Source organism: Ictidomys tridecemlineatus, chromosome 7 (genome assembly GCF_052094955.1).
Source record: "Ictidomys tridecemlineatus isolate mIctTri1 chromosome 7, mIctTri1.hap1, whole genome shotgun sequence".
Lineage (NCBI taxonomy): Eukaryota > Metazoa > Chordata > Mammalia > Rodentia > Sciuridae > Ictidomys > Ictidomys tridecemlineatus.
The window spans coordinates 46,802,419-46,827,729 of record NC_135483.1 but is presented as its reverse complement, the minus strand read 5'-3'; the positions used below and the strand labels follow the sequence as shown (position 1 = coordinate 46,827,729).

Sequence of the window (25,311 nt, the reverse complement as noted above, 5' to 3'; positions counted from 1 at the left end):
CAGCTCTGGAAAAAAAGAAGGGAGAAAAAATTCTAATTTTAAAATTAACACCATATTAATTAATTAATTAATGTTAAAATTAACACCATATGTTAATATGAATTGAGTTGCCATTATGGGGGAAAAAACCTGAATTAGAAATTTAAAAACTCAGAACTGGACAAACATGAAGATGTGAAATGACTGTGGATTAAAACTGGGAAAAACTGAAAAAAATACAAAAGCATCTCAGAAGTGAAAAATATAAAGTGTCTGAAGAAGAATATATAAAATCAAAATATAAGGGATATGAAAAACAAATGAAAAGAGCTAAGAAAATGAAACAAAAATCAGGATGAATATAAAAATCAGGTAATGACTGAAAAATAAATATAATTAAATGGAGTCCCTGAGATAAGAATGAACAGTATTTTCAAAGTGAGGCCAATGGGGTCAATCTATTTGAGCCAACATTGATAAGAACTTTGTCTTCTACAAAACGTCAATGTTATGAGAAGAAAAAGACTGGGGAAATGGTCTAGAATAAAAGCAACTAAGCAGCAAATCAAATGCAATGTATGGCCTTTGGTATTGGTTTTGAAAAGTACATTTTTAGGCATTTTTAAAGTATAAGATATTTGAGAAAATCTGAACATGGCTATTACACAGGTTGGCTCCAAGATACACCACTTAACTACCTTAAACCAAGAACCCTAAACAATTCTAATCATTTGACTTTTAGTGCACCTTCTCTGTAAGATTGCAACTCTGAAAATCAAATCCAACTTGAAAATCCACTCCCCTATATGCTACCTCTTTCACAAAACTCTTTTCTTGATACCTTCTCATCCTAGTATTTAGAAATCTTATACCATTTTACAACGCTGATGTCCTAAGATACAAAATAATCTCTGAGCCATGGAAATTTATTGCTACCACTCTTAGGACAATATGGCAATTACTACTTTTACCTTGTTATTTGTGAAGAAACCTAGAGTTTTGTAAGTTTATTCTGTTAAATGGTCACGACATTAGAAGAACTGAAAAGTCATAAAACAGTTATGATTAACATTATAAATAAAAGAAAAGGCAATGTTTATTGGGTATTTCATGTATTTTCTTCTCTGAAAGGTCTCATTTCTTTTCACAAACCTGTAAGCAACTGAGTAGCTTCTGTTTGTACCTAGAATGGAAAAATACATTATAAACAAACAGTACAGCTTAGAGAATGTGAAATTGAAGTAGACTCATTTCTAAGAGTTTCTAAAAACTGGGATAGATGATTTTAAGAATAAAATTTCTTGACAGGAATGATTGGATAAGACTTGAGAGAATTCTTTCACATTAGTACATATTCCTAGACTTTTATTGTAGTAAAAATGTATTTGATCTGTATGTCAAAGGTAGTAATTCTTTATTGCACAAAGCAACAGCTAACATTTATTTGGTGATAGTACCTAAATAGTTACTATGTAGAAACGAACATACTGTAAATAAATTCACATTTGAAGTGAATACTACTGTGTTTTCAACAATGTTTGCATTTAGACAATTAAAGTTCTTAATTCACCCTTATTTAACAATGCCTCAACGAAAATCGATCTACCTTACTACTACTACATTAGAGCTATTTTACCTGCTTATCTTCCTCTGTGTGTGCTGGATAGTCCTTGGCTTTCATTAGCCAGAAAGCAGCAAGCTTTTTGTTCTTTAATTTCAAGTATGTCTTTCCTAAAAGAAGCAAGTTTTTGCTGTAGAAGTTTGGATCCACTGTATGTAAGAAGAAAAAATACACTTAGGTCAAGAAAAATAGTCTTGCTTTTATTTTAAATGTTTAATTTTTTGGTACAATTAATAAAAATTTTATGGTCAATAAGTGATTAGACTAACTAGTATTCTCTTGTTCCTATCTCAAACAAGTATCTGTAAAATAATCAGGATTTACTGAATGTCTGCTATGCGCTAGGTACTACACTGCAGACCATATCATTTTCACAACAATTTTATAAAGTAGGTATCTCCATTTTCAGATAAGAAGCTGAAGCTTCTGACATATAATAATAACAGCAATTTTCTTTTTAAATGTCTTTTCCCTACTATATTCCCAAGTGCTTAGAACATGGAAAATAACATATTTAGGACATTTAGTAATCAGTGAATGAAAGCATGATATGTAAATTTGATCAGCCTTTTCTGACTGGCAGCTATACTTAGCTATAGAAATAGAATGAAAGTTTCTCTTCCTTTGGAATTTACAATGTAAAGGTGAAAAATGAACACATTATGTAAGAATGAAGAACTGCTTTACCAGTTAAAGATCAAAGTGCTACACAGAAGGGCTGAGGATATAGCTCAGTTGGTAGTGTCCTTGCCTCACAAGCATAAGACCCTGGGTTCAATCCCTAGCACCACAAAAACAAAGTGCTACAGAAAATCAAAGGAAAAAAGCAATTAATCTGAGAGATTATACCTGAGCTGATTTGGAGGATGAACAGGATTTTAACAGAAAAAGTGGAATGCATTCTTGGCTGACGGAATTTGTGATAACTTTTTCAATTTGAAGAAAAGAAGAATTAGGCTGGGGTTGTGGCTCAGTGGTAGAGTGCTTGCCTAGCATGTGTGAGGCACTGGGTTCAATTCTCAGCACACCATATAAATGAATTAATAAAATAAAGGTCCATCAACAACTAAAAATATATATATTTTAAAAAGAGAACATTTAAAAAAAAAGACAAGAATTATCAGTGTACAGGAATCCAAAGTTGAGAAACTTTATTACACTGCTTAAATACTTTTGAAAAACTCACAATTGTGGGGTTGGGGCTGTGGCTCAGAAGTAGAGCACTTGCCTGGCATGTGTGAGACACTGGGATCAAAAAAACAAAAACAAAAACAATTGTATTGATGACCTGATTATTTTCAAATGAAAAAGTAAGAATCAGAGATAATTTACATTTTCAAATGTAATTTTAAAAAATTTTTTTAGTTGTAAATAGATATAATACCTTTATTTTATTTTTTTTTTAATGTGGTGTTGAGGATTGAACTCAGTGCCTCACTTGTGCTAGGCAATCACTCTGCCACTCACTGAGCCACATGCCCCAGCCCCTCAAATGAAATTTTTAGAAAATGTTTTTTAAAAACCTATAATGATGAAACATTTGAACAAGTACATGTGTAGAATCTCAAACTTAATAAACACTGTTTTCAAGATGATATGTCTTGAGCTCTGTAATGTTTTGAACAATCAATAAAAAAAAAAAAAAAAAAAAAAAAAAAATAAACACTGTTTTCTGAATCTTCTGATCAAATTTTATAGAAATATATTTACATTGCTTTTTATAGTGTATTTATGGTCAACTTACATTTACATCCCTTACTTTCATGTTGTTCGTATTAAAAAGGATTAATTTGTAGGATTGGCTTGTAGCAGTTAGGCTAGTGATTTTTTCAAAATAAAAAAACAAGAAACACTTTTCACAAAGAATATTCTGCAACTCAACAAAATCAGCCTGGTTTAAAACCAGAATTCTCATTTAAGTGTGTCCAATTTAACTGTATAATATCAAATAAAATACTTAACCTATCTAGGCATCCTCTCAAAAGAAAGGCTGAATTACATTAAGAACCATTCCTGAATTACAGCTCTAAATTCAGTAGTGGTATTTTTCTTTTTGTTTGAGAAAATTAGATGTCCCAAACCAGTAATCATAACCAAAATACAAAAATTTCAAGATAAACCTGACTTTCAAAATGAAATCAGATCCTTGTAATAGAAATTGCCCGACAGTTTTTTTCTTGCACACAAACAACATCACTTTGCAAAATGCTTACAAAAATACAGTATACACAGAAATAAAAAATAAATAAATAAAAAGGCTCAGCATAATACCCAGCAATAGCTTATAGAAACAGAAGCTTCAGTTGAGACATGGTCCGTAAACTATTCCCTATCTGGCCCCAAAAGACAACCCCAAAGTCAGCTGGCTCTTGAAAACAGAACAGCTTCTTTCAAAACTTCCTCTGGAGTTCTTTGAGGCCAGGAAGCAACGTCAGAAACCACTGTAGTTTGGAAGGTAGCAAGCAGCTAGTGTTCTGAAGTCACAAATAGTGCTTTCCTTTTCCCTCCCAGTAGTGACATTTTCTTTTTCAGGTGAGCTTCATTAACTAAGGACTTAAAAAATTTAGCCAGGCATTATAGTGCACACCTGTAATATCAGAAATTCAGGAGACAGACAGGAGTATCACAAATTATAGGCCAACTTCAGCAATTTAGCAAGATGATATCTTGAAGTAAAAAAGCAAAAAGGGCTGGGTGCAACGTCGAATGCCTGTAATCTCAGTGACTTGAGGGGCTGAGGCAAAAGGATTCTAGGTTCAAGGCCAGCCTCAGCAACTTAGTGAGACCATCTCAAAATAAAAAATAAAAAGGGCTGGGGAGGGGGCTCAGTGGTTAAATGCCTCTGGGTTCAATCCATTGTACCAAAAACAAACAAACAAAAAAACTTTAAAATTTGTTTTATGTCTTGTGCAAAAAATAGTATAACAGAATGAATAACTTATCTTTCTTTTTAAAATCCCTATTACATATTTAGCATTCATACAATTTTAATTATAGTAAAATGTGAAATTAAAAAATGTTACCTTGTTCTGCCCTATGAAAGTAGCCCAAGGCCTGTTAAAACCACAAGTCCAAAAAAAAAAAAAAAAAAAAAAAAACAAAGAAAAGAAAAAGGATTAAAGTAGACCAAATATTTTTAAAAAGCATTTTCTCAATAATCTATTCCTATACTAAATATAAGTCAGGAAGTAAATTACCTTAAAATAACGATCTTATTCTTCAACAGTGAGATTAACATAGACAAACTGAACACAATACTATTAAATCATCAGAGAATTAGCATATGTGGACCACTTCTAGTAATAATATAGTTGCTCTTGAGAATTTTGACCAAATTATCATGCACAGAAGAAAATCCATCATCGTTACTTGGCTTTTTGACCCTAGCAGTCCTACCAGTGACTTCTAGTAAAAACCATTTCAAAATCAAAAGCTGAAGATACTGAGCAATAACAGGTTTCACCAGTGTAATTGGTTTGTTTGGATTTTGTTTTTATAGTGCTGGGGAAAAATCTGGGGTCTTGCTTGTGCTAGGTATGTGTTTATCATTAAGTCACACTCCCAACTCCCATACCAGTGGCTTTTTTAAAAAATATTTATTTTTTAGTTGTAGTTGGGCAAAATACCTTTATTTCACTCATTTATTTTTTATGTGGTGCTGAGGATGGAACCCAGGGACTCGCGTGTGCGAGACGAGCGCTCTACTGCTGAGCCGCAACTCCAGCCCCCCAGTGACTTTTTTAAAAAGCCCACTGTGAATCTGAAATTCTCTGCTAATCCTTTTGTCCCACTTAAACTACTATTTCTACAGTGCATTATTTAAGGCAAGCACACTGGTATACTCCTGTAATTCTACATACGTAGGAGGCTGAGGCAGGAGGAACTCAATTTTAAGGCCAGCATAGGCATCACAGTGAGACCTGGTCTCAAAAAAATAAAAAGAACAAAGACAAAAAACCTATAATGCATTATCCAAGACATTTTGTTTCTCAAAAACATAAAAATTTGTTATAGTAGAGCTGACTGTATATATTTTTCCTAACAATGTATTCTTTTTAGTAATAATATTTCCCAGCTGTATTCTAGCTATACATTTAAATATTCTTTACAACAAATTTATACTATAATTTGGTCCCAAGAGTAAAAAGAAAACAAACAAAAAAATGAAATAACAACCAAAACAACCTCCTAAGAGACAAGTACTAGAAGAACTTTCCAATTGCCTATTTCTTCATACTGAAATTTTTGCTTAACTCAAGATGTTTTCACAGGGCTGAGAGTGTATGTAGTTTAGGGGTATAGTACCCACTTAGCACACACAAGTTCCTAGGTTCAATCCTTAGCACCAAGCAAAAGCAAAAATAGAAGGATGTTTACCTAGTATCCCTTTCACATTTTAACAGGAAAGGCAAAAGGCCTTGAAAATAGAATATGAGGCTTTCATACTCTTTATTCTTATCAATTCAAACATGATCTCTATTTTCCTAAATGACTCTGTTGTTGTACAGAATACAAGCCAGCTAACAGCTGCTATATTTCTTCTATTTTTTGACTTTTATATGGTATAGCTTTCAAATAGAAAATCAAGGCAGATTTCAGCCATGAGCTATTTTATCTGACAATATACCAGAATTATCAGTTGCTTGCCTAAAAGGGGGAAAAAAGCACTCACCAGTCATGAATAATAAGTATAAGCCTTTAGAAACTTGCTCAAGTCCCTCACTGAATAAGATCTCCATGTGTGTGGACACTGTAGAATGGTGCTTTAGTTAAGAAATAGGTACTAACTTAACAAAGGACATCATACTACCTCCTCATAAGTGGAACTAGGAGGAGTTGCAAACAGCATTTTAGCAATTCTTCTTTGATACCAAGGCATTTCAGCAAATGTATAGCACCTAAGGGAAATAAAATAGCATTACACATTCAAATTGTATTTTTTTTTTTACTTAAAAAGAACTAAACATCAACAGTATTCTAAAAAAAAATTTATTGTACCTTTAATCATTTTGTATTTTACATGATATCCATTTGGTTAATATTCATACTAAATTATCTAGGATTGACCTGATCCATTAATTAGGGTATATTTTATAATTAAATATAAAAAGTAAGCAATAGTATAAGTAACGATGGTAACAATGTATCACTACCACTGAGTATTCATTTTGTTCCAGATAGTAGGCTAAATGTTTACCTCTCTCATCTATTCCTTATAACAAATGAGACAGGATCCTTACTCCTTTTTACAAATTAAGAAAATTCAAAGGAGTTAAAAAACTTACCCAAGAAAAATGACAAAATATGATATGCATGAACAACAATAACAACCAACAATTTAAATCCTTTTTTAAAGGGGTGAAGCAAACAACTGACCTTTACAACTTTCTGATAAAAGTGGAGGCGGGGAGAAGTTTTAGATCTTTGACTAAGGTCTAAATTTCTTGAGGCAGAGACTATATCTCATGTTTCTTAATAATGAGTGTACCTCTGTCATTAATCCTTGGTAGTTTAATATGTCCTTCATCCTGGAAAATATTTACTTCTATTTTAGAAGAGTCTGATATAGGACTATTTACATTGTTATCCCTTTTAAAGAATTTTTTTCCCCCAAATTGGGAATCAAACCCCAGGCTTAATGCATGCCAGACAAGCACTCTACCACTGGGCAACATCTCTAGCCCTACCTTTTCAGTTGATAATAAAAACAAATATTAAACTCTGCACACTATATCCAAAGGAAACAATGGCTAACCTGTCATCTCTATAGACTCTATATACCATATATGTCAGCTATATACCAGAGCCAACAAATATTTAACATATTGGTGTACCCTCATATCAGTGAAATAATAACCCATATTGGACACAAGATCACACTGAAATGGAAACATTATAGTGTTTCCCAGATTAATCAAGACTATATTTAAGATATTTTGAAGATGCAAAGACTCTCTTAAGGTATCCTACTATAACAATGTAGTTAAGATTAATTCAATCACCATTTAACATAGTGAATTTCCCAAGAATAATAGTCTTTCCCAAGAAAGGGAATTTAGAGGTCTACAAAGAGTTTTAAGATCATTTTTAGTCTAAGTACATGTTTCTAAGTGACTTGAATAGCAGTGTTTAACATGATCATAATCAAATTTAGTCTGTTTTAACAATACATGGATTTAATATTCTGAACTCTGCTGAATGTTTTAAAATGTTTTATAGCTTGTTTTGTATATGCTAAATATAAATTACAATAGTGGTAAATAGCACTGAAACATTAAAAAAGATTGCTTACCAAATACCCATCAGGTGAACTGAGGTGGCATCTTTAGGATTCAGTTCAATTGCTTTCTATCAAGAAATGAGAAAATCAACCATATTTGTTTTCTAAAAACCAGTAAACACCTTACTATACTGAAGAAGCCATGATTTAAAAAAACAAAACAAAACTGCAACCCTGTATTTTTATTCTTCTATTAGTCAACACTTTCTCCCTCCTCATTCTTTAAATGATTAAAATGTGTTCTAATACACTATTAATGACTTGTACTAAAGTTACTATTTTTAAGGTTCATAAACTGATAGTAGGATCTATTATGAGAAAACCAACAAAATATACAAATTAATCTAATTCTAAAAATTGTAATAATCTACAGCTCTCAATGCTTTTCCTCTTCTAGATTAAAAAAATAATTATAATAAAGACATCCTTTTATAGCAAATCCTAAATGAATACTGAATAAAAAGCATCCTTTCAAAAAGAAGAACTGAAAGTACATAATTTTGAATGTTTCCTTTATGCAAAGTTTATCTTCCCTTGAGGAAAATTTATTATTATTTATTCATAAAATATATTAACAGAATAATTATGTATAATATTAATGATATATTGATAAAATCTTCCCAAAGTCTATTACAATGTCAATTACTATAAAGTATAAACTAGATAATAACTTAAAAAAAATTATTAAACTTTTTAGCCATCACTATGCTGAAAACCTCACAGATTAATATTGAACCTAATTTTAAAATAAAGACTTTTTAAAAAAAATTAAGACTTCTTAGTTCATGCTTTTCTATAAACTTACATTTTCACTTTTGGTTTGGTGATAATAATTGTAATGGTTAAGAGTTGAGTTTCAGGGGCTGGGGTTGTGACTCAGTGGAAGAGTGCTCGCCTAGCATGCATGGGGCACTGGGTTCAATCCTCAGCACCACATAAAAATAAAATAAAGATATTGTGTCCACCTAAAACTAAGAAATAAATTTTAAAAAATATTAAAAAAAAGAGTAGAGGTTCAGAAGTCAGACTGCTAAATGACGCCTAACTGATTAACTTCATCAAGTTCTATATTCTGTGGCTGGGTTTTCTCTTTCATAAAAAAACAAACTGGCTGGGTAAGTATATCTAAGTGGTAGAGCTGTTCCTTGCCAACCATGCAAGAGTCCCTGAGCTTGATACAGAGCACAAAAAACAAACAAACAAAAAAAGAAACCACCTTTCATAGGGATGTGGTGAAAATTAAATTAGCCAGTAAAGTAACAGGAAGTGTTTAGTACAGTGATATCTTCTATCAACACCATCACTGTTTTCACTTTTCATAATATAATATCCAGCAGTAGTAGTGGAGCCAATTGCTAGAATAATGCAAACCAATGACTTGGCAGAAACCTTCCTTTAGTAATGTAAGAATCAACAGTTTCTTAACATTTACTTCTTCAATACAGTGGTATAATTAATACCAAAACTATTTTATAGTATTTATAAATAAGTTATTCTCTAAGAGCCTTTCCCAACTAGAGTTCTGTTAGAAAATTAATTCCTAAAACAAAACATGATATGAGTAATTATTTTTTCCATTCTCCTAATGCCATTCTAGACGCCTGGGAAAAAATAAGCACACACAATGCATGCCTTATGGCATTTGGATTTAATTCTCTTATGGGAGGTGTTGAGGGGAGCTATTTTTAAGAAATCATTTTATAATCTTTTCCTGCCATTAGTGTGTCTTTCAAAAACTCCAAAAATGTTATTTTCTTGCTATTTTAGATATAATAATGGAATCCAAAATAGCAATAAGTAGTATAAATGATCATTTTAGTATGTGAATACTAAATAACTAAATATTATCTTTTTCATACTTTAAAATATGAGAGTTTATACAAAACATTAATTGGTTTTGTGGTACTGGGGACTCAACCCAGAGCCTCAATGCATTCTAGGCAGGTGTTTTACCACTGAGCTACATCTCCAGCCCTTTAGTTTTTTGTTTGTTTAAATCTTTACCTTCCCCCTCCCCCTTTTTTTTAAGCCACCCCCACCCTGCGTCCCCAGTGCTGGAGATGGAATTCAAAGCTTATAACAGCACTGAACAGAAACCATTAATGAAGCCTCAAAACAATCAAGCCCATTTTTTCCCTAAGGCCTGATTACCTTGCACATACTAGGTTAAGTGGCCAACCCACAATCCCTTTGCTATTTTCTTTTTTCATTTTTTAAAGTTAAAAGTATTATGCTGGGTGCAATGGTGCATGCTTGTTATTCCAGCCACATGAAAGGCTAAGGGAGGAACCACAAGCTTCAGGAACTTAGAGACCTTGTCTCAAAATACAAAAAAAAGGGGGTCAGGGATGTAGCTCAGTGGGAGAGTAACCCTGGGTTCAATCCCAATATCAGAGGAAAAGAAAAGAAAAAGAAAAAAACAGTAAATATAAAATAAAAAGTATACCTAAAATATTCTCTGCAGTCTCTCTTTACCTACATTGAAAGTTATATCATGTATTTCTATGTCCCAAGGCAGAAAGTAATTAAATAACTTATCTAATTCCACTGAGATTAGTGTATTTAATACTAAATATTCAAAATGGTAAGTTACATCATTATCTTACATACCACTGAAAGAAAAAAACCTGCTGCCAATTATATCTTCAAATATCAAACAAATAAATGATTAAATTCTAAAATGCAAATTATTAACTATATCTACTACTGATGCCTGAACCAGAATCTAAGTTTCCTGACTCCATCCAGTTCAATGTTACTTTTTACTAGTAGTTATATAAACTAGGAATTGTTCTTTAGAATTTAATTAGATAGCATATCCAGCACTATCCCTTTGTTTTTATTCCTTGTTTTTCTCTTGTATTTTTTGAGGTGATTTACAATAACACAAAAGAAACTAATATGCTAAAATTCTGTATTAAATTTATTTAGGATAACAAGTCTTGTGTATATGTTATGAAATATACAAACTCATACATAATTTTTGTCAAAGGAAAAGCTTACTAAAAATAAGTGTATTAACTTTAGGGAAACTATTAAAATACATGCATAATATACACATAGAGCATAATCTTTAAATACAATGCTTACCATTGAGAATGGTATGTCAGTTGTGGTAGACTATTACATTAGATCATGCTTTCAGGTATTCAGGACCTTGTGTGACTAGTTCCGTTACTCAGAAACTGTGCTTGGCCCTGGCACTGGTTTTAGGTTGACAAAAAGTCAAGTGTAATGCAAACAGAAATTTAATAAGTTTGTACACTGGAACTTTCAGTTGGAATGCTCATTCTTGAAAGCCAGTTACCATTCAATAAAGAAGCTTAGGTTAGGACTGAGGATATAGCTCAGTTAGTAGAGTGCTTGCCTTGCATGCACAAGGCCCTGGGTTCAATCCCCAGCACCACCAACAAAAAAAAAAAAAAAAAAAGAGAGAAGCTTAGGATATACCATGATAAAAAGACAAGTGGACAGGCACTCTCAAACATGAGAGGACATCTTAAATATTCTAGTCCCAGCTGAGGCTCCAGGTGACTACTGTCATCTAAATGACCTTAGCCATACTAAAGCAAGGCAGAAGCACCACAGTACTCAATTTTTTAAATCACAGAATTCTATGAATTAAACTGTCAATTGCTCTGGACCACTAAATTTTCTTTCTTCTTTCTCCCTTTCTTTCAAGATAGGGTCTGGTTGTCTGCCTAGGCTGGTCCTCGCTTAGGCTCAGGTGATTTCATTCCTCAGCCTCCCCACATAGCTGGAAATATGAGTATGGAACTTATAAATACCCAATTTTAGGACATTAAGTTTTAGATGGTTTGCTACATAATGTAATTGATAACACATAAATCTATTCAGAAAAATACTTTTTAAATTCATGAACTTGAGTAATTTGTCAGTACCTCAAAATGCTCCTTGATAATGTAGGCATTTGCAATTTTAACCTTGATGCCTTCATAATCTCCAACATCACTAATGCAGATTGCATACCACTGAAAGTAGGGGAGAAAAAGGTGTGAGAATCATACTCTCTAACAGTCAATTCAATAAAGAAAAATTTATTCCTCAAGGTCATTCTCATTTAACAAAAATATATTGAGCACTGTATTAACTATAGAAGAATATACAAAGAAAAGAGGATTTGAGGGATTAGATATGTGTCTAGGAAAGTATAATACAAGACAGAAAGTAGTGAATTATTTAACAAAATTGCCAATACAATGAGGAGACAATGAATCATGTCTACGGTCTGAGTAATACATTTAAAAAAACTTGTAATTAAATCACTATTGATATATCTTGTCATACTCTTTTTGGGATTTGTCTTTCCTCCAACGTCTGGATTGTTACACTAGGAACAGCCACAATTGTCAATTTTGATATTGTCCCTATAGTTACAATTGATAGTTATCCAGTTGCAGAAATCGAGTTGACTACAAGTGTCCCACAGGACTTCAAACTCAGTGATTTAACCTCTTCCCATATGTGTGGCTCTGAATAAAATCACCTCTTATCAAGGGGGTGGGGGGGCTGTCTAGCTCAGTGGTCAAGCATACACCTAGCACAAGGCCCTGGGTTCCATCCCCAGCAACATACATGCATGCGCGCGCGCACACGCACACGCACACGCGCGCACACACGCGCACACACACACACACACACACACACACACACACAAATCATTTCCTATACATTCAACCATAACCTAAATACAAAGCAAATGAAAACTTATGAATGATTCCTAATTTTCCCACTTGACTAGATTGGCATTTCTGTTTATTAGTAGTCATACTAGCAAGAACTGATGGCAGGAAGTATGATATCATTGGTAATTTCTATTTCCACATTTGTACTTTTTTTCATTTTCTAAAATGTCCACTGTAATGAGTTTGCATTTTTAAAGAAGTTTTATTTCAGGGCTGGGGCTGTGGCTCAGCAGTAGAGCATTCGTCTAGCATGTGTGAGGCCTTGGGTTCGATCCTCAGCACCACATAAAGATACACAAAATAAAGGTATTGTAGGCATCTAATACACACACACACACACACACACACACACACACACACACACACACACCTTAAAGTTTTATTTCAAATAGATAGTCTAGGAATGAAGGGACAATAGACTTACCCTCCTGCCTGAAACACTTAAAAAAAAAAAAAGACTTTTAAATATATTGTATATCAGGCAACAGTAAGACCTGAGAGATTAAAACAAAACAAAACAAAAACAACAACAAAAAACAAGGTTAGCTATGACTGCTCCATTTTACTGCCTAGAGAAGATTTCCAAGTTATAGCTCCAAGCGGGTAAAAACTTATAAAGCCTGACAGTTTCCATACTTTGAGGAGATAACAGTGAAAGTCTGGGGACCCCCCACCCCCACCCCAACTGCTATAGTTTGCAGGATAAATAGGAAGGTGCCCAGGGCTACAACTCAAACTGTAGAAGGTACCTGTGACTACTTGGCATAATTAACATCAGGACCTGCTTGTGAATAAACTATCCAAGAATGGGAGAAGAATCACCCAAAAGTATTAGAAGCCCAGGGTTCCCTTAGGGCTGGGAATATCAGTTGTGGAAAAAATTAATATAGATCAAATATAATAGTTTCTCTTAGGCTCTAGTCCTACCTAACAAGCCTTAAGGCAACATCTAAAAGGATCTAATTATTTCTGCATAACACAAGCATGTTCCAGAATACACCTCGAGAACATATTTAGCAATATACACATATTTAGCACTAACAAAGTAAAATTCACAATATCTGGCACCAAGCATTAATCAAAAATTACTAGTAAATTCCTCAAAGAAGAAGGAAAACAAGACTAGTGAGGAAAAAAAAATTGAAAAATGACCCATAAATGACACAAAAGATAAAACTGATAAACCAAAACATTAAAGTAGTTATTATAACTTGGTTTCATATATTAAGAAGCTGGAAAAAAGGCAAAAATGTTTACTAAGTAAAAGTAAGATACTAAAATCAGATAAGTCATTTTAGAAAAGATTATTGAACTTGAAAACAAAACTATCCCAAATGGAACACTGAGAGGCAATAAAGTTGAAAAAAAGAAAGCAGCAAATAAACAAAGAAACAAAGAACAAATTGGTGAATTTTTGAACAATTTTATGTGAACAAATATAAGTATAGTTGAATCCAAGAAAAGAAGGAGTCAGAGGAAAAGAACCAAAATCCACCTATAAGAGGCAGAACAAGATAGCAGTGGAAGAAGATCCTCGAGAGATCATCTGCCCACAGAAATATCAATTTGAATAGCTAATGATGCACAGAACTACCTTCACAAGAGCTAGGGAAACCAAGTGAGAGACCATAGTTCATGGTTGTAACATAATAATAAGATGCACTGAAGAAGGAAGAAAGGAAAGATGTGCCTGTATTGTCGTCCTTCACACAACTTCAGGCAACACAACATGGAGAGAAACCTGCTTGGCAGTTGGGGTGGGGGGGGGAATGGGGGGGGAGTGAATAGGTAATTAAGACCAGGCTTTTAAAGTTGGAAGCCAGTCATTATTATTATTTTTTTTATAATATATATATATACACACACACACACACACACACACACATATATTACATAGATATAAATGCTTTATGCACCAAGCTCTCAATACCAAACAAGAACACAACATAAAAAAGTTATAGGCCAATATTCCAGATGGACTCATGTGCAAAAATCCTCAAGGAAAAAACACTAGTAAATTAAAATATGCTAATGGGGTAGCATATTAAAAAGATTATTTCCCATGATAAAGTGGGATTTATTCCAGGGATGCAAGAACAGTTCAATATACACAAACCAATGAATGTGACACCACACATCAGCAGAGTTAAGAACAAAAAGAAGAGGCTAGGATTGTAGCTCAGTAGTAGAGTGCTTGCCTAGCATGTGTGAGGCACTGGGTTCGATTCTCAGCAACACATATAAATAAAATAAAGATCTGTTGACAACTTAAAAAATATTTTTAAAAAAGAACAAAAATGTCATTGACAGATGCAGAAAAGACATTTGTAAAATTCAGCATTCCTTCCTGCTAAAAACTCTGAACAAATCTGTTACAGAAGAAATGCCCTGGACATAATAAAACAAGCCCATAGCTAACATCACAATGCATGGGCAAGTTTCCTAGACATACTTTCTATGAATTTCAACCTGAAAAAGAACTGAAGAAAATATGAGAACAATATCTCACTAAATAGACACAATGAATAAAATGAAATTATAGAAAGGAACCAAACAAATGTAAGTTAAAAGTACTGTAACGGAAATGAAAACTCACTAGAGTGCTCAAGAGAGTTAAACAGGCAGAAGGAAAGATCAGCTAATGTGAAGATAGGTCAGTTGAGATTATCCAGCCTAATCAACAGAAGGAAAAAATGAATGAAGAAAAATTAATATAGTCTCGGAGAACTGTAGGATAATATTAAGCAATCTAAATATGCACAATAGATCCTAGTAGAGAACAGAAACAGAATATCTGAAAATTCAACTATAAGACAAGACAAATTCAGAGATCCACAGGTAGTTACATCATAATCAAGGCACAACAATCAATTCTTCTGTCTTCTATTAAAAATAGAAGAATCCTGAAAGCAACAAGAATGAAGTGACTCATCATGTATGACTCATGTACTAAGTATGATTAACAGTTGATTTTTTTTACCAGAAAACATGAACACCTATCTAAAGTCTGCAAGGATTACCATAACAAAATAGTATAGGTTGAGTAAATTAAACAACAGAAATTTAGCCAGGTCTGATGATGCACACCTGTAATCACCAGTAGTTGGGAGGCTGAGGCAAGATGGACACAGTTTGAGGCCAGCCTGGACAACTTAGATTTAAAAAAGGGGTGAGGATGTAGCTCAGTGGTAAAGTGCTTGACTAGCATGTATGAGACCCTAGATTCAATCCCTAATACTACAAAGGGAAGTAAGGAAGGAAGGAAAGTAGGGAGAGAAGAAGGAAGAAAGTTATGAATTTATTTTTCAATTATGGAGGTTAGAAAGTACAAGATCAAAGTACAAATCAATTGAGTCAAAGTAAGGGAGAAGAAGCAGAGATAAGAGCAAAGTTTTGTATAATATTGAAATTAAACTGACATCCAATGACTACATTATTATGAACTATGACAGTAATTCTCAGGACAACCACTAAGAAAATAACTAAAAGTATACAATAAAAGAAAACAAAAGGGAATTAAAATGGTACACTAAAAGAAAGAAAGAAAAAAGAGGAAAATCTATTTAATACCCAAAAAGGATACTAAGGGAAGAACTGAGAAACAAAAAGACACAACAAATAAAAAACAAATAGCAAAATGGCATCATCAATTTTTTACATACAAATAGCTTAATCTCTCTTAATTAGATATCAGAAATTGGCAGAACATATTAAAAACATAAATCAATGTACTTTTCAGGACACTTCAGATTCAAAGAAACAGGCTGAAGTTAAAAGAATACAAAATGATGCTTCAGGAAGACAGTGCTAGAAAAAGCAGGAGTGACTACACAAATACCAGACAAAATAGATTTTATAACAAAAGTTAGTGGAGAAAAAGGACATTATCAAGAAAGTACAACAAAATATATAAAGCAAAAACTCAGACAATTCAACTATAATAGTTGGAGACTTCAAACCACTTCCAAAAGAGAATAGAAATACTAGACAGAAAAACAGCAAAGAAAGAAAATTTGAACACTAACATATATCTTGAAAACATTCAACACAATAGCAGAATCATATTCTCAAACACACATGATAAATGATATGTCAGGTCAGGCCATAAATCAAGTCTCAACAAATATTAAAAGATATAAACCATTAAAAAGTACTACTTTTTGAAAAAGTTACAAAATAGATAAAAATAAATGTCTTCACTAATTTAATAAGTATAAACAATGCACCTACATGATAACCACTTACCTTATGAGCAGCAAAACTTGATTCATTTTTTTCTAGCGCTCTTTTTGCATACTCTAGGGCTTCATACACATAAAGCTTTTTCTCCTCTTCTGAAGTCCCACTAAGCTGAGCAATATCACGTGATGCCCGAGCCAACCGCCACAGTACCTCTGCATCTTCACTTAATTTGAAGTAAAATATAAAACCACCATTTTAATGCACTTAAAAATTATTAAAGGTCACATCACTAACAAATGGTCGACTTTCAGCCTGGCTAGAATATAGCAAGCAATATGATATCAAAAGCCATTTTTAATAACACTAAATTTATTATTTTCTTTCTTTAAAACCTTTATTTACTAAAACTTCCTATAAAAATGTCTAGTTTTATTCATAAATATTAATTCATCTATAATGTCAAAAATACTGACTTCCTCAGAAAATACTTTTGATTTTCAATTCTTTAATCATTTTCCCTACAAAACGCAATATGTAAATTGAAGCTTTTTACCTCACTGGCAATGTGCTTTACATAATTCACTAACTGGCTCAGATGGTACCACAAGATATATGAACTTTGTAACAGGATCATGCACTTAAAAAAAAATGCTAACAAAACTGTAGCCCCAAATAGAAAACTTTGCACCCCACACATACCTGTAGGTATTCGTTAATGAATGAGTAAATATATTTTGTAATCTCAAAATAAACCCCATGTTAGAATGCCCTGCTATAATACATGGCTTATTGGGCTGGGGATGTGGCTCAAGCGGTAGCACGCTCGCCTAGCATGCGTGCGGCCCGGGTTCGATCCTCAGCACCACATACCAACAAAGATGTTGTGTCTGCCGAGAACTAAAAAATAAATATTAAAAATTCTCTCTCTCTCTCTCTCTCTCCCCCCCCCCCATCTCACTGTCTCTTTAAAAAAAAAAAAAAAAAATACATGGCTTATTTTAAGTAAAAGTACTGGAGTCCTTGAAAATCTGCCATTTAAATATAATTATTTAAAATAAGAAATAGTTAATAATAGCCACAATGAACAAAATTTTTAAAAAATTAATCTTAAACCTTTTTGTTAAAAGTCTACCTTTACACCTACTTTATACATTTTTAAACAAAAAAAAAATAGCAAGTTACCACTAAAATGACTATACAATGCCTAAATAGCCACTTCAGGTTACTGAGTGTACAATGAAGAAGGGAAGGTTGATTCTGTAAATGCTTAGGAAGTAAAATTGACAGGTTTGGGGAGAATGTTCTTTTCTTGGATCTATGAAAGCTGAAAATTATTCAGTATTTTTAGCTTAGGAGATGAGGCAGATTGATTATCTGGAAATTTCAGTTAGCCTTATTTGACTTATTTTACAGGGAAGAGTCTTCCTCTACCTCCACTCTCCAAAAAAAAAAAAAAGTGTAAAATGACAAAATATGTAGTACTAGAAATTGAGGAAGGAGTCTTTTTTTTTTCCTCCTTGGAAAACTGTGCTCTAAATAGTTTCTATTCAGTGGTGGCAATAATCATCTCAAATCCCAGTGAATTCATTTAAATCTTATATCAATAAGGTATTACTTTAAAAGAAAAGAGAAATATATAATATAGATATATGAGATAAATATTCAGTGATATCTTGTAAGGTCCAGGATAAAAAGGCAAAAAAGATTTCAATATTCTACTAGAATAAGTAGAGAACCATCTTTTCTAAATCAACATATCATCTTTTGAGTAATTACTATAAACTCTAAGAAATATTATTGAAGAAAAACTACAATAATTCACAAAATTTAAAGCACCAAGGATCATTAATTAACAAAAATTCTGAGGAAACCTCAAACCCATACCTATCATATAATGCCTACCTTTCTTTGTACTGGGTTAGCAACTGATAAAGTTTTTCTGTTTCTCCACTTTCGTACAGATAGTCAGCTTGTTCAAGAATCTCTTCAACTTCCAACATTATGAAAGAAAAAAAAGATATAATAAAGTAGGTCTTTCCAAGTCAAATGGCAATAATTCTAAGAAAGAAATGCTTTTATATATAAGGAAAAATCAGTTACAGAAATTACTTCTAAAATTGTGAAGAAGTATTGTAGAGATAAGTGCAAAACCAATAAAATAAATGATTTATTAAAGCCATAGAAAATAAAACTTGGAGGGGTTGGGGTACTGGTTCAGAGGTAGAGCACTCGCCTAGCATGCGTGAAGCACTTGGTCCGATCCTCAGTACCACATAAAAATAAAGATTTTGTATCCATCTATAACTAAAGAATAAATATTAAAAAAAATAAAACTTGGAAACTTATTCTGATGCTGACTAAATATGATACCTACATTTTCAAAAAATGAAAAAACAATTTTGATGAGAAATTTGTGGTACACATACCTCCATACATGTAATCTTTTTGTTGGCACTATTTTTAATATCATCCGTTATAAAAAGAAAAAAAACCTGATAACTCATTTGATTATAGCATTGAATACTGTTAATTTGCATGGACTGAATCACAATATTTTCCTAGGTTCTTTCATAACCTAGCTTATACTTGCAAACACTATTATGAAAAAAAAGTCCGTCATCAAAAACTTTCATGTTGGGCAGGGGGAATAGCTCAGCTGGTAGAGTCCTTGCCTTCTATGCACAAGGCCCTGGGTTCAATCCCCAGCACCACAGAGACAAAAAAAAAAAAAAAAAAAAAAAAAAACTCTGATGTAGTTAACTACAGACAGAATCTGAAACTTAACTCACTGGCACCAACTCTTACAACTATGTTATATACAACCACAAAATATATAAGCCTTATTGATGGTGTATGCCCTACTAATTGAAAAAACAGTATGAATTTCAGAAAATTCCAATCTATACTTTAATTTTGTCTTCTCCAAAGGTGTTGTATTATTTTGTCCTACGTATAAGCCAACACTATAATGTGTTAAGTTTATTATTTATCTTGACATAGTTTAATTAATCTTAGTGTATTTGAAGTTAAAAGTTTAAGCTTTTCAAAAATTCAAATCCAGGTTGGGCATGGTGGTACACACCTGTAATCCAAGTGACTCAGGAGGCTAAGACAGGAGGATCAAAGTTTGAGGTCAGCCTCAGCAATGTAGTGAAATCCTTAGCAATGTAGTCATACCATGTCTCAAAATAAAAAATTTAAAAGGACCGGGGATGTAGCTCATTGATAAAGTTAGATCCTGAGTTAGATCCCCAGTTATCAAAAAATAAAATAAATAAAATACATAAAATCAAAACTAGCAAAAGAAAGAAAGAAATTTGCACAATAGTGCAAGTGAAGTATATTTAAACATTATCATGTAATTAAATTAGTTAAGAAATTATATGACATAACAAAAACAAAAACAAAAAAGCCTTAAAATTAAATAAAGATTTTTCTCACTAATATTATTTCAGTATGATTAGAAACATAGAATTTAATATAAGTATTCACGTGGCTGACTAATTTCTGAAGTTTGCTTCCATTCTATTTTATATTTTTATCTGATGTAAGGCTGATTCACAAAGTTTGGGTTTTAAACACCCAAAGAGTCTTAAAATAAGCAGTAATCTCAGCATTCTTAGTTGATATTTATGGTAGGCAAAATGGTCTCCAAGGACATTTGTATCTTAATCCCTGGAATATGTGAATATGTCTGGTTACATGGCAATGTAAATTGTAGATGGAATTAATTTTACTAATCAGCTAACCTTAAAATAGGAATTATCCTGAATTATACAGTTGGCCCAATATAATTATAAGGTCTTTAAAAGGAGGAGGAGGAGGAAGAAGACAGAAAGGAGATATATAATGAAAACAAAATCATAATGATGAGATTATTGGATCTGAACATGGAGGACGGAGGACGGAGGCCTTCGGCCAAGGAATGTAAGAAGCTTCTAGAAGCAGAAAGAAATAAGAAGTTTCTCCCAGAGGGCCTATAGAGAGAAACACAGCCCTATCAACATTTAGATATTTAGTTCAGTGAGAGCCATTTTGTACTTCTCAATTACACAACTGTAAGATTAAAAACTGTGTTGTTTTAAGTCACTGAAGTTTACTATGGAAATGACAAAACACTAGCAAAATATAAGTAGGTAGGTAGGTAGGTAGGTAGATCAATTGATCTGGCGTACCTGGAAGTGTATGTGGCATGTATAAGTAGCAAGTTACTTACATTCATTTATTATTATGATTCCCTAAAAGATGATTATTGCACTTAACAGAAAATTTACATCTCCTCATCCAAGTAATTAATATGGAAATCTAGTGTATAACCTAAATCTTCTGTGTGTATCCTGAATAATCTCTCAAATCACATGGCTCCAATTTCTTTATTATAGAATATAGCATAATAAGTTATAGTATCCAGGCTTTAAAAATTTTATTTTTTCTAATTCTAAAAAGGAATTTCTAAAACAATATAGTATCCAATTTATAAGAAAAAAATACACTTATATATAGACTTGGGTGAAAACAATGTAGAGCACTCTACATATCTCCAAGACAGCTGTTTTGTACTTTCCTAAAAATATTTAGAAATAAGCAATATTTAAAAATAAGCTATGTTACTAACATAGAGATCATATTCTATAAAATGAACTAACTTTTGAAGTAAATCACTTTCTGACTTGAGCAGTTGGGTTCACATTATTAATGCCCTTACCCAAACAGGGAAGGTGGAGGGAAGAGAAGGTGTCCACAGGTTAACTGGAGACATGGAATTGAGCTTCAGAGCTGGTGGACCTGAGGTATCTGAGATATACCAAGTAAATGGAATGTCGTGTGTGTGTGTGTGTGTGTGTGTGTGTGTGTGTGTGTGTATACACGTGTGTGTGTGTGTGTGTGTGTGTGTGTGTGTGTGTGTGTGTATATATATATATATATATATATATATATATATATATATATATAGAGAGAGAGAGAGAGAGAGAGAGAGAGAGAGGGAGAGTTTTCCACAAATAGCAGGACAGGATATATATATATATTTTTTTTCACCATTTCAGAGAATACTGTGGCGAACATGTACCGGTGTGTATCATGAAGAGGAAACACCTACTTATATGCTATTATTTGTTCTTATCTTTACAAATTATTTTACCATTCATTTAAGCAGGTCTTTCAACAAGAATACATTTGAATTTTTTTTTATTGGGGCAAAATGGACATAACGAAATTTATCATTTTTAAGTTATAATTCAGTGACATTAAGTCCTTTCACATTGTTTTACAAATATCACCACCATCCGTCGTCAGATTTTTTTCTTGAGATTTTTTTTTTAATTACCTCTTCTTCAAAAAATATTTTGTCATTAATTTCACTAATTGAGGTTATTTTTATTGTGACAGAGGTGTTTGAGGTTGTTATAGTCACTTGCTTTGTCACTAAATCCAATGTCACTGAATCCCATATCATATATGTAATTCTTATAATTCATTTTATAACAAGGAATTTGATGAGACTACTCTAAATATCTGTGAATGCTAAAGGTATCTTCATCCAAATCATGAAGGGTTAAAAAAAACATTTTTCTTCACAAGAAGGAGCCTGGCCTTACTTGCCATCAGCCCTGAGTGCTCAATAGGAACATCTGGGAATCACCACAGCCCAGGCCCCTTCCTGTAGAGGGGGGGGGGGGTCTTTGCCCTCCTTCCTGTACTTCCCACTTCCTGTGCAATTGAGGGTGCTCACAAACTCAACAAGAAAGCAACAAGAAAGTTTAATCTTGAAATTCACCAATATTTTTTAGTTATTATCTAGTTAGAGAGATCCTCTACTTATTTATTGAAATTTTTTAAAAGGAATAAAAGAGGAAAAGGGGGAATTAAATCTCCTGTAGGCCCTGGGAGACCAAAATGGTAAAAACACCTCTACTTCTCTAAAGGTCTTTCAATCCTCCTGTCCCCTACAACAGAGAGCAAACACCTATTCATCCATGGAGATGCTCTTTGATCTACAGTTCGATGATAGAATTTTGATGGAGGCAGTGACCTAAGTTACCAAAATCACCACTGCTTAAAAAATCTTCCGCTAGGGCAGGGAGCCATCATCAGGCCCTCCTGTTCTTCTCTAGCAAACACTGGCCCTCCCAGGCTTTTTAAACCGTGGAGCATGACCATGTGACCTGATTCTGTCCAATTAAATTCACCTGGGTCTTCTACAAAACTTTGCTTTTCCGATTAAAAGGGATAGGTACCAGAGAACTTGATGGTGCTGCAGCTTTGTCTTATTTTTCTGTCTTAATGTGGACATGATGCCTGGTGTATGGCAGTGATCTTGCAGCTAACCATGAGGCAACAAGTATAAGACCAAAACCCAAGAAAGATGGGGGCGCAGAAACTTGGAAAGAGCCTGGATCCTTAATAACATTGTCAAACTTTTCATGTGCAAAGAAAATGATAAATGTCATTGTTCCCTAATCCCCTTTTTAAAAATCTCAGGTATTTCAGGCATGGTAGTGCAAGCCTGTAATCCCAGCGACTCTGGAGGCTGAGGCAGGAGAATCATGAGTTCAAAGCCAGCCTCAGCATCAGTGAGGCACTAAGAACTCAGGGAGACCCTGTCTCTAAATAAAATACAAAACAGGGCTGGAGATATGGCTCAGTGGTCAAGTGTCCCTGAGTTCAATCCCTGGTACTCCCCGCCCCTCCCCCCAAAAAAGAAATGTTAGTGGTAAGACATGCATATATTAGTAAACTTGGTTTTCTAGTTTTTTCTTGTTAACAGTAGTCTGTCTAGCCATGCCAAAGGTATCTGGACAAAAATGAATACTCCTTAGGTACTCCTCTGTCAAGCAAAACTGCCCTACTTCTAACGTTGCTCTACAAAGAACTTTAAAAAGCAGAAAATCTGGATTCCAGAACTAAGTTATAATGAAATCATCCAAATTTAAGGCAAATCTTTCACATCAATAATATTGTGTGTTATATAATAATGTATGTCACTGGAAATAACACTACCAAAAATGTTCTGCAGTATTACAAATGAATACATAAGAAGGAACACTTAGTTCTATAGGTTCATCAGAAAAGAGGAATTATTTAAAGTACAAGAAAAGACAACTAAAGTATACATGAAGAACCTTTAAGTTACTTATCTTTTAAGCATTTTATGAGTGAACTTTCACATACACAAAACAGTACTGTGAATGTATTAGAATATCTTTCTTTAAGGGGCTTTATAATTTTTCTATTTTAAAGTAATAATTTGGGCTGGGGTTGTGGCTCAGTGGCACAGCACTTGCCTAGCATGTGTGAGCCACTCACTGGGTTTGATTCTCAGCACTTCACACAAATAAATAAAATAAAGATTGGTCAGCAACTAAAAAGTATTAAAAAATAGAAAAGAAATAATTTAAGTTTCTGCAGTTCCTTCAGTTACTGCAAGTAAGTGGGTATTCAGCACCACCTTGTGGTAATTATGTATATTACTACTTTTAAAATTCAGCCCTGAATTTGGGATATAGCTCTATAGGACAGCATACCTACCAATACAGAGGTCCAATATGTGGAGGAAAGAGAGGGGAAAAAGGGGCTCTATAATCCCATTCAACTGAAATATCAGTAACACATAACATATGTCTTTAAACTTTAATTAAATTACAAGAAAGTTCCACTACAGAATATAGTCCTGGTAAATGGAGGAGGAAAAACCTTCTAAACTGGCTCCAGTAAGCATGAAGCAGATATAATGAGAATTAAGCAGAAGTTTGAAGGGCAAAATTATCTGAATGCCAATTCCTAAAAAAATACAGCACAGAGAAATATAAGACAAAAGAAACCTGTAAACACCCAAATATATATTTTAACAGAAACATGGATCATTTTCCATGTTTAAAAATTTGTTAGAATTATTTTATGAATTAATATTTAATAAATTAACTATTTTATGAATTAATTTGTCTTTTAATCTCACAAATTATATGAATTAACCAGTAAATTAATTACAAAGTGGTGGTTACTGTTTAATAAAACTACAGCCATTATAGAAAACAGTATGGGGGTTTCTCAAAAACTAAAAATAGAACTACCATATGATCTAGCAATTATACTTCTAATTAGGTGGAACATCTCTAATCTGGAAATCCAAAATCCTGAGAAAACTCAAAAAATTTTTTAAGTGCTGACCTTATATTAAAAAAAAAGTTTGAGATTTTGGAGCATTTCACATTTTGCATTTTGGGGTTATAGAGGATCAAAGTCTATGAAAAACTCCAAAATTTCAAACATTTCTGCATCTCAAGCCTTTTGGATAAAGAATAATCAACCTGTATATCCAGAAGAATTGATACCAGTATTTTGAAGAGATATGTGCAGTTCTATGTTCATTGCAGCATTATTCACAATAGATAAAATATAGAAGCAACCTAAATATCCATCGTATGATAAATTTTTAAAAGTAGGGCAGATATACCCAATAGAATATTATTCAGCCTTAAAAAGAGAAGGCAACTGTCACTTGTGACAATATGGATAAATCTAGAGGTTAAATAAGCCAGCACAAA

At 33.0% G+C, this 25,311-nt stretch overlaps 1 protein-coding gene across 3 annotated transcripts in view; it reads right to left on the bottom strand.

The window, feature by feature from the left end:
• Positions 1-1,044: 1,044 nt before the first annotated feature.
• The window catches only part of Rmdn1 (regulator of microtubule dynamics 1), a 35,716-nt gene continuing 11,449 nt past the window's right edge, over positions 1,045-25,311 (bottom strand). For 2 of the 3 annotated variants that reach the window (XM_005328632.5, XM_013360106.4), the window contains 8 exons: positions 18,671-18,758; positions 16,832-16,991; positions 11,783-11,872; positions 7,893-7,948; positions 6,411-6,498; positions 4,624-4,654; positions 1,616-1,749; positions 1,045-1,162 (listed from right to left, as the gene is read on the bottom strand). In XM_005328632.5, the coding sequence (XP_005328689.1) occupies positions 1,124-1,162; positions 1,616-1,749; positions 4,624-4,654; positions 6,411-6,498; positions 7,893-7,948; positions 11,783-11,872; positions 16,832-16,991; positions 18,671-18,758 (686 nt within the window). In that variant the 3' untranslated portion in view covers positions 1,045-1,123. The remainder of the gene's footprint in view (positions 1,163-1,615; positions 1,750-4,623; positions 4,655-6,410; positions 6,499-7,892; positions 7,949-11,782; positions 11,873-16,831; positions 16,992-18,670; positions 18,759-25,311) is intronic. The other variant, XR_005737809.2, reaches the window with a different exon arrangement.